We start from the raw sequence: 9740 nt of genomic DNA on the forward strand, positions 1-9740 counted from the left end.
CCTCACCTGCAAGCCGAGGGGCTGCCGAGCGTCAGCGGATTGCTCTGGCTTTATTTTCCTCCCCTGTTGCCAGCAGAGAGCAGCAAAACTCTTCCCATGGCTCAGCTTCACGGTGTGGCTCTGGGGAAGGGGATGGAGGTGGGGATTCAGGACCCAGGCAGGGCGCAGAGCCCATCTCACTGCTGTGTTAGTGGGGGGACCATATCTCTGTGTCCGGGTGTCCTGCAGCAGGTAATAACTGCAGTACCCCAGGCACTGTTTCCATGGATATGAATGCCTGGATAGCTGGGTCTGGAGATGACATGAGTTAGACTTCGTCCTGCAAACAGAAAGAGTTTCTTAAGCCCCATTTCTGCCTACAAGTGAAGGCTTAGCTCTTGCTGGCTGTGCAGCGCTCTGCCCGGCTCTTTGGTCACAGTAGATAACTTTCTTAGAGGAAAGAGCTGATGGCTGAGCCCTGACCTGCCTTGAACATCAGGGAGAATGAGCTTCACACTGAGCATCCTTTAAGGAAGAGACAGTGACATCCGCACCGGTTCCTTGTGCCTGCCCTGAGCCTGTCCCTTTCCCTGTGCAGGGCTGATGATCTCGGGCTTTGCCCAGGCTGGGGCAGCCCTGGCCAGGCAGGAGTACGTGAGCCGGGCCGCAAAGGCAGCCGCCTTCCTGCAGAGACACCTTTTCGACCCCAGCAGTGGGAGGCTGCTGCGGAGCTGCTACCGCGGCAAGGACAACGCGGTGGAGCAGAGGTGAGCAGTGGTGCAGTGTCTGCAAACCGACTGGCCACCCCACTGCCCTCAGCAGTCCCCGTTGTCCTCTCCTACAGGCAGGGCTGAATGTGGAGGGAGGGAGGCTGTTTGGTCCAGAACTGCCTCCAGAGCATTTGGGATGGATTAGTGCCCCACACCCAGTGCAGAGGGATGAACGTCAAATCGTTTCCCATTCCTCATCTTCCAACCTGGCACAAACCTTCCCCTGACTGTATAGAAACCCCAGCCTGAGCAATGTGATGGCACAGCCACCACTTATCTTGGAGTGAGCTCTCTTTGGCTAGCAGAGACCAGTAGGTAGGGCTTTGCTGGGTTGGAGAACAGTTCCCACTTGGCCAGTGTAGAGACCCTCATGCCCCTTCCCTGTCTGCCACTGCAGTGCCGTGCCCATCCAGGGCTTCCTGGAGGATTATGTCTTCGTCATCCAGGCTCTCTTTGACCTGTATGAAGCCTCACTGGATCAGGGCTGGCTGGAGTGGGCCCTGCAGCTCCAGCACATGCAAGACAAGCTCTTCTGGGACCCCAAAGGCTTCGCATATTTCTCCAGCGAGGCTGGCGATCCCTCCCTGCTCCTACGTCTGAAGGATGGTGAGCCTGGGGACATGGCCATGCCATGGGTTATGCTGTGGGGCAGGGGTGATGCCTGGCTGGAGGACTAAGCCATGGGGTGCTGAGGCATTGCGCTGATGGAGGAGCTCTTGTCCCCTGCAGACCAAGATGGAGCGGAGCCCACTGCCAACTCTGTCACTGTCACAAACCTGCTCCGAGCAGCTTGTTACTCTGGCCATACAGACTGGGTGGAAAAAGCCAGGCAGATCTTGGCTGCTTACTCAGAGAGGCTGCAGAAGATCCCAATAATCCTGCCAGAGATGGCCCGGGCCACCGCTGTCTTCCATCACACTGTCAAACAGGTACAGGCTGGGGCTCATGTGGCCTGTACAGGACATGGGTGGTGTGGGTACAGTCACAGCTCTGATTTGTCCCTCCTGCCGTCCATGCTCTCCCTGGACAGGTTGTTATCTGTGGGGACCCACAAGGAGAAGACACCAAAGAGATGCTGCGCTGCGTCCACTCCGTCTTCAGCCCAACCAAGGTAGAGGTGCCAGCCCTCCCTGCCCGCTGCACAGCCACTTCCCACCAGCTGTCATCACATTCCCTGCTGCTGCCTGCATCGCTGCTGCCTTCATCCTTTCTCCCAGTGCGGTAGCACCCATCCTCCTTCTCCCCTGTCCTGCCTCCCTTTTGGGAAGCATCCTATCCTTTCCATATCCGTAAGCACAGACAGCAGGGCCATGGCTGAGCCCCTGCACCCCTCTCCCTGGCACAAAGCACTGGCAGCCCAGGGAGCTGCTGCAGCAGTGGCTGCTGTCACTGCTGGCTGTTTACACAGCTCAGCCTGAGCCCAGCACTCCTATCCCGCCACCTCCTGACAGCCATCCCTCTTTCCGTGCTGCATTGCATGGAGATGCAGGTGCTCCTTTTCCCACCCACCTCCAGCCTGCTCCCTGCTCTCCTTCCCCACTCCAAGAAGCTGCCTGAGGCAGACCAGCCCCAGATCACCCATTCCAGGGGCATGGCAGCTTTGGGAATTGACTTTGCCAAGGAGTTGGGGAAACATCACGGCTGTGTCCCCTGCCACCAATGCTCCCTCAGTGCTTGCAGCGTGCTGGGGGCTAAGCTGATCTGCAGGAATACAATTAATTAGGTCGTTCCAGTAATTAATTCCTTATAAACCTCACATTGAAATTCTTGCTGTAATGATAAAATGACATTGAGGTTACAGGTTTCAATGGACCCTGCACCTAGAGCAGCCCTTTGCCACAAGCAGCTGCCATGGGGCTGTAAGTGCTCCAGGGTGATGCCAGTGGTTGCTTCCCTGGGGATCCTGGTGCTGGGAGCAGAGAGAGTTGGATCCCTGCTCCTGGTATAGATCCCTGCCCTGTTAATGGTCTTTAGGGTAATTATGAAGGATCCCATTATCTCCTCAGCTGCAGAGCCCTAGTCTGTGCTTGCCTTCATCCTGGCCCCGCAAGAGGACCTTAGGGAGCTTGTGAGAAAAATGAATAATGAATTTCAGATTGGGCATGAATTGGTAATTAATCACTCCTGGAATTAATTCCAGACAAAGGAGAGCCGGGAGGAGGTTGGGGGAAGAACAGGAGGGGCAGGCAGGGAGACAGGCCGAGCCAGCGCTGCATCAAGGCAGGGGCTGAGCAGTGATGAGGGGTGATGGGGACAGGATGCCTGCAGCAGCCATTAGCCAGGGCAAGGGCTTGGGGACATGGTGACCCCCTAGGCCAGCCCTTGCCAGGCCTGGGTGAGGCTGCATGGTGTTCCTGCTGGGAATCATGCCTGCTGGGTGTCATTCCTGGCTTTGTGTTTGCTCCTGGTCCGGTGGCAGAGGGTGCCACATGCTGGGGTGGGAGATGTGTGTGCTGTGGGTGGCAGTGCTTGGTGGCAGCATCCCTTGGTGGCAGCAGCATGGACATGTGGCAAGTGTGTCAGTGCTCAGCGGGCACCGCAGTGGGTGCATATGGTAGGGCTGGGACACATGAAGGAGAACCATGTACTCCAAGAGCAGGATGTTGCTGCCGTGCCTTGGACTTTGGGAAGGGCCAGTGTTTTGCTCGCCCTTTGCATCTGTGTGGGCATCAGGCTCCTGGCCAGCTCCTGGCCTTTCCCTGATGAGCGCACAGGCCCTGAGGCTTTGACAAACATTTTCTCTTTCAGAAAAGCTAATTATCACGGCAGCCCTGTCGTGCTGCTGTATCAGCCAGGAGAGCCCCCAACCCACTGCTTGCCTGTGTCTGACCTTCTTGGGAAGCAGCTGAAGGGCTGCAGGGTGGGATGGGGTGATGCTGATGCTGGGGTTGGGTGGGTGTCCCCAGGGAGCTGGCTGGCTCTGGGACACTGTATGTTGGTTCCTGTGCTTCATCCCTGCCTGAAAAGGGAGGCAAAGCTGCCAGGGGCGATGTGGACCATACGCTCCCTCCAATGCAGGTGTGATGGGGATGTGGCCACCGTCGCACCCTGGCAGAGGGCTGGCTGGGTCCACTCGGCTCCCTGTCCCTCTCCCTTCATTGGGTGAGTGCATGGGGGATGCTGCCAGCACTAGGCAGGTCTATGGGGAGGGAAGGCCCAGCTGATGGTGCTGCCTGTGCTCTCCAGCTCTCACAGCTCCTTCTCGGGCAGGTGCTGATGCTGGCAGATGGAGACAGCGCTGGGTTCCTCTACCGCCAGTTGCCTTTCCTTGCGTCCCTGGAGAGGAAGGATGGGAAAGCCACCGCCTATGTCTGCAGCAACTTCTCCTGCTCCCTGCCCGTCACCTCGCTCCAGGAGCTGCGTGGGATGCTCTGCCCATGAGCCTTCTGCCCCTGAGGGACTGAGACTCATAATAAAGCCACCCTGGGCATCAACTGCCTCCTGGCTGGTCCCTAGCGGGTGGTGGGGTTCTGCCCTTCCCTCCAGCAGCACTATGGGCTCTGCTTGTGCCGTGGCTTTCAGCAGAACCAGCTCTGGTCCCCGGTGCTGGTTTTGGTGTGGCCAAGAGGTACCCACTGAGGAGCATCTCCTCCTCCTGCATGCACACGTTTGCTCCTTGCTTCTTCTCACTGAGGAAAAGGAAAACAAATTAACTATAAATCCCAGTGTTAATGGAGAAGTCAGATGGGAAAACTATTAGAGTTCCTATAGCAACCCAGGATAACACTGTCAAAAGCACCTGGATGACTTGGGCGTCAAGTGCTTTTGAAAGTGTTACCAGCTACAGCAGCCATGGTGTTTTTCCATTACAGGGTAGGTTGTAACATACGTTAATATATAGTGCATGCAAAACCCCTGCTGGTTACCACAGCTGATGAGAACGTGCCACACGACTTGGCCCGAGCACTTCCAAAGAGCTAAACGGCTCGTCATGGCTTTGCCAAGGGTGCAGAAACCTGGTGCAGCTCAAGAAAGCACATATCTAAGTCTTGTCTTGTTTGTAACAGGCAAGTGCCTGCATCCACACCAGGACAGGGTTTGAGGGATGCACTGCTCTGGGTGGGTGCTGATGCTGGGGTGCTTGGGGCTGCCTTTGCCTGCAGAAAGTTTCAGTAACAGCACAAGAAATAACCCCTAAAAATGCCTTTTGACCAGTGTTTGAGAAGGGAGGGGATTGCCCTGAGCTTGCCAAGCAAAGTCCAGGCTGGACTGAGGGCCTCACCCAGCCTCGTGGCCGCATCCTGCTGATGCCAGCCATGGGGATGGCGCTGTGGGGTCAGAGGGATGTAACCCACTCTGGCAGAAGCAGGGTGCTGTTGCCAACCATACAAGCTCCCTTTGCTGCAGCATAAGCGTTATTCTCCCATTGCCATCCCTCCACCTCCTCCCTGCTTCCAGAGGGGTGAGCACCATGTTTTCAGCATCCCTCTGACACCCCAGGGCTCCCCAGCACAGGATCCTGCTCCCTGGGCAGCAGGATGCTGTCATCTGGCAGAGGAGCGATGCTGGGCCATGCTCCCAATGGCTTTCCAATGGGTTGTGCCAGGATTTGGGGGTAACCAGCCAGGAGAAATGCGTTTGAAGTCAAAGAGGAATTTTGCACCTCATTGTGTGAGTGCTTTCTGTGCTTGTGGAAGAGGAGGGCTTTTTATTTTCTCTCCTCTCTTGGTTTTAAGAGCTGAAGTGTTTCTGGAAATCCAGCTGAAAGTTGCAGTTCTGGCAGATGGCTGGCTGCTTTCCTCTGGGGGTATTATTTTAACTTGGCATCCTTGCTGCAGGGATTGATTTGACACCCATCCTCACGAGTGCTGCGACCGAGTTGGTGCTGGGAGAGCATCCTCAGAGAGCAGGGCTGGTGCTGAGCACCCATAGGGAAGCCCAGAGGCCTCGGGCCCCATGGGCAGCCAGGCCCACGTGCAGCAGCCATCCCTGAGGTGGCATGGGGCTGGGAATGACGTGCTGAGCCCATTTTGGTGCCTGCTAGCCCTGCTGTGGCACAGGCACAGGGTGCCTTTATCCCGCGCCGTGTTGCTTGTCAGTGTGCCTCTGTAAGCAGCCACTGGGCAAATGTGTGCTGAAAACCTCTGTCAGGATGAATCGGGCTCATCTGGGAAAAACAGAACAGAAAAGGAAGGGAAGTTCTCCGTAGTAAACAACTGATGTGGTGGCACCTCGGTCCTCCTGGTGCCGCTGCCTCGCTGCTGCCTGGGTACCATAGCCCTATTCTGTGCAGTCACACTTCTCTACCCCATCCCTGGAGCCACCCGGCCGCTCCTTTGGCTTTATGGACTTGGCAAGAGGTGTTTCTGCTAGTGTTCGGTTGCAGCACCCTCCTCGCTGATCCTCTCAGTGTCCCCCAGCCAGGCTGTGCACCAGGGCACCCATGGGTGATGCTCCTCCTTAGGAGGTGCTGCCAAAGGAGGGCCTTTACAGAAGCTGGGCACAGCCATGGCAGTTAAACCTCCCCCACGCTGCTTCCTTCCTCATTACTTTCCTGTCATTAACACACTGATTTCACCAACTGATTTGCTGCGTTTCCTGGGGTGGTTAATGGGGGACAGGGCAGAGCCAGGCTCTTGGGAGGGTGATGGAGTGGGGTCTTGGTGCTCGAGGATCCTGTGCCACTTCACAATAGCTGTTTCCCAGACCCCTTCCCACATTCCCTTTGGTGGCAGATGCTGGGGATTCTCCGTGGGGCAACACTAGACCTCCTGTCCCCATCAATGGGGGGGCTTAAGGTGGTAGGAGGCAGCATCCTGTGCTCCCCCTGCTCATCTTTAGCTGCAAAGTTATCAAAATGAACCCCCAAAATCCATCAAATAACTGTTGTGCTGCTTTTTTTCCCAAAAAACCACACTGGGGTTTGCAATTAGGCTGCTCTGGATGGCACAGGGGGGGCTTTATCACCCTACCTGGGCTCTGTGCTTGCCTGGAAGCCCCAAGAGCTGCAGATGGGGGGAAGCAGGTTTTCTTCTTCTTTCTTTTGAATAAAAGCCAACACTTTCAGCATTTTAATCTTCAAAGCCTACGCTGGAGGGTCTGCAGTGCACCCATTGCTCAGCCCACTGGGGCAGCTGGGGTGCTGACACACCATAGTACCCCCTTGGGGGGTCTGGGGTACACTGTGGGGCAGGCAGTGTCAGCCACCACCCTTGCTGCTCTAATGAGGCTTTCCCTCTAATTAATATTCCCTGGCAAAGCCAGCGCTGGTTCTGGGGCTCTCAGCTTTTATCTCTGTTGGCATTGATGTGACATCAATGGGAGATGGGGCTTTGAAAGCTGTTTGCTATTTGCGATGTCGCATCTGTGCAGGAGGGAGGATGGAGAGGGATGTCCCCAAGCCCGGGTCCAACCCTGCTCCGGTGCTTATCCCTGCACCAAGGCACACATGGGGGTGCAATTCGGGAATCCCTATTACCAGCTCCTCCAAGAAGGGCAAAATAACGCGTTTTCTGCACCCAATTTCCTCCCACATGGGTGCCTGGGTGCGGGTGCCCCATTCACACCCAAGCCCTCAACTAATTCACACATCAGGACCCGGTTAGGTCATGCCTGAGCACCCCATTGCACTATGCTTGGGTGGCCAATTAGTCAGCACCTGAACACCTAATTAGCCAACACCTGAGCACCCAATCTGCTCCTGCCTGAGGGTTATTTTGGGCATAAACAGGCAGGTTTTGGTAGCTGAGGGCTGCAGTTGTGCTGATGCAGGAGGAGGTTAGGAAGTGCTGGGTGCTGGTCATGGCTGCTCTGGAAAGCCCCATCCCCACATTAGGGGAGCCTACAAGGGGCAGAAGATGTGGGGCTGGTGCAAGAAGTCCCTCTGTGCCCATCCTGCACCATTGATCCCGGTTACTCCAGTATTCACCCAAAGGGAATTTGCAGCCACCGAGCTGGTGTGGTGAGTCCCTGAGCTGCACCCTCCTCTCCAGGGTATTTTGGGGTCCCCTTGCACGGCGAGGCTGGTGGGGGGCACGTGCTGGGTCCCAGCTGCCCTCCTGCTGCATCCCACTGGAGCATCCGCAGGCAGCAGCGGGGGCTCCGCTCCCCCCTCCGTGTTTGCGTTGCACAGATGTTCACACCATCCAGCTCCACTAATTCCAGTATTCCTGACAAGTGAGTTTGCAGCTGAAGCCGGCCAAAATTTGCTCAAAATGTGCTATTTTTTTCCTTTTTAAAGTGACTTTCCATGTGGATTGATGCCAGGGAATGGCGGGGTGGGGAGGTGGGGAGGCTTGCTGCCTCAGTTTCCTTTCCCACAAGAGCATGTCCTAGCAATTCCTACCCAAACCATCAGCCAGCCCTGCAGTGTGTGCCCTGTTTGGCCTCTCCTAGAGCCACCCTGTGCTCTGGGTCCTCTTGATCCAGGGTAAACAGGGCACCCCAAGTACTGCGTTTCAGGGCAGTGCTTCCCAAAGCGGGGGAACCCCAGAGATGGGAAGATGGCTCTGCCCTTGCAAGTGGGTTGGTGTTGGAATGCTGCTGGGTGCAGCGAGTGGTCAGTGCAGAGGGGACATGGGCTGGGAGTGCAGCCAAGCTGTTTAATGGCTGGGTTTTAGCGGGCAGAGAGGGGCAGACAGGCTCCAAGGGCCATGCAGGGGAAGTCTCTGCTCTCTCCAGACTGGCTGCCATTGCCAAGGTCTCTTAGGGAGATGCCCATGAGATGCTCAGATGCTGATGCTTTTATCCAGTTTCAACACTTGGAGATCTCCCCCTCCTGCCTGGCAGCGCTGCAGGAATCTCACCCATTTCTCATGGGTCTGTCAACCTCAGCCAGGATGGGAAGGGATGGCTGGAGACCTGCAGTGCCCATGGCATGGCAGCAGAAGGCCATCCATGTGTATTAAGGGTTATGCAATAGACACTTGGCCATTACACGGCCATTAATCCTCCTTTAATATAGTTTTGGTATTTATTGACCACAGTAACTATTGCATTAAATCACAATTAAATGTGTATTTTGGAAGCTTTACAGAAGGGTGGAGGATGATGTCTGGGGAGGAGGGTGCACGTTTGTGGGTACCTGGGTGGGAGTGGTGTTTTGAGGGTGCGCAAGAGGGACCAGGACCCCAGTGGGTCTCAAACAGCCTCATCACCAGCATAGGGATGTACCCCAGCACTGCCAGTCCTGGTGAGGTGCTGGTGGCATCTCCAGTGTCTTTGGTGCTTTGTGAGCTGCTAAATTAGAGGTGAGAGATGCTGAGGGCTCCTGGAGCTGCTCATCAAAGGGGAGCAGGCTCCTCTTTTCATCTCGGGTTTTGTCTAAAGCTCCAGCAAGCGTGGATTTTTGGGGTTAACCCCTTGTGTGCTGCAGCCTGGTTGGAGCATGGAGCAACACTTGATGGTATCAGCTAAGGCTGAAACTGAAATCAGGGACCCCAGGGCTTGGGGAAAGCAGGAGCCAGGTGGTGATGCTCAGGCTTTGGGGTCAAAACTACCATTGGAACAGCAGGATGGGTCCCCAGCCATAGCAGCCTGGTTTCTGGCTGCAGCATGGCTGTCCTGAGGCCACATTTCCCGGTGCTTCAGGGCTGATTTGGGGGCTTTACCCACAGACAAGGAACCTGAATGTCCCTATCTGACCCAGCGCTCTCCTCCCTCATGAATCTGGGACAGGCAGAGCTGGGCTTGCTGCAATTATCCACGGATTAAAGGCAGCTAATTTGCTTTGAGTTATGGAGGCTAAGTCAGATCGATACGTCGGTGTGAAGCACATAAAAGAGGAATCAATAGGTATTCAGAAGTGCAGAAAACAGGCTATAAAATCCCTATGGGATGATGCTTTTGGGGCCAGGGCAGTGGTGATGCTCCAGTGGTGTGGCCAGGAGGGAGAGCAGGAGACGTGGGAGCGGGTGGCAGGCGATCCCTGGGGCGGTGCACGCTGGCAAAGCAGAACTGCAACTCAGCACAAGGCTTTCATCAGGGTTTGTGCAGCTCAGCAGACTGGAGGCTGCCGTGACAGGGGCGAGGCTCAGCTCTGGGGGGTTTGGG

At 56.0% G+C, this 9740-nt stretch overlaps 1 protein-coding gene across 1 annotated transcript; it reads left to right on the plus strand.

The window, feature by feature from the left end:
* Window positions 1–577: 577 nt before the first annotated feature.
* On the plus strand, window positions 578–4130 carry LOC104403904 (spermatogenesis-associated protein 20-like; the record flags this gene model as incomplete). The annotated part of the gene is made up of 5 exons (XM_010012195.1): window positions 578–746; window positions 1147–1355; window positions 1479–1678; window positions 1780–1860; window positions 3960–4130. Coding segments are annotated over 5 exons (830 nt in total), but the record flags the coding sequence as incomplete, so codon positions are not given.
* Window positions 4131–9740: the final 5610 nt, after the last annotated feature.

Source organism: Nestor notabilis, unplaced genomic scaffold (genome assembly GCF_000696875.1).
Source record: "Nestor notabilis isolate BGI_N333 unplaced genomic scaffold, ASM69687v1 scaffold19983, whole genome shotgun sequence".
In the NCBI taxonomy this organism is placed as follows: Eukaryota; Metazoa; Chordata; class Aves; order Psittaciformes; family Psittacidae; genus Nestor; species Nestor notabilis.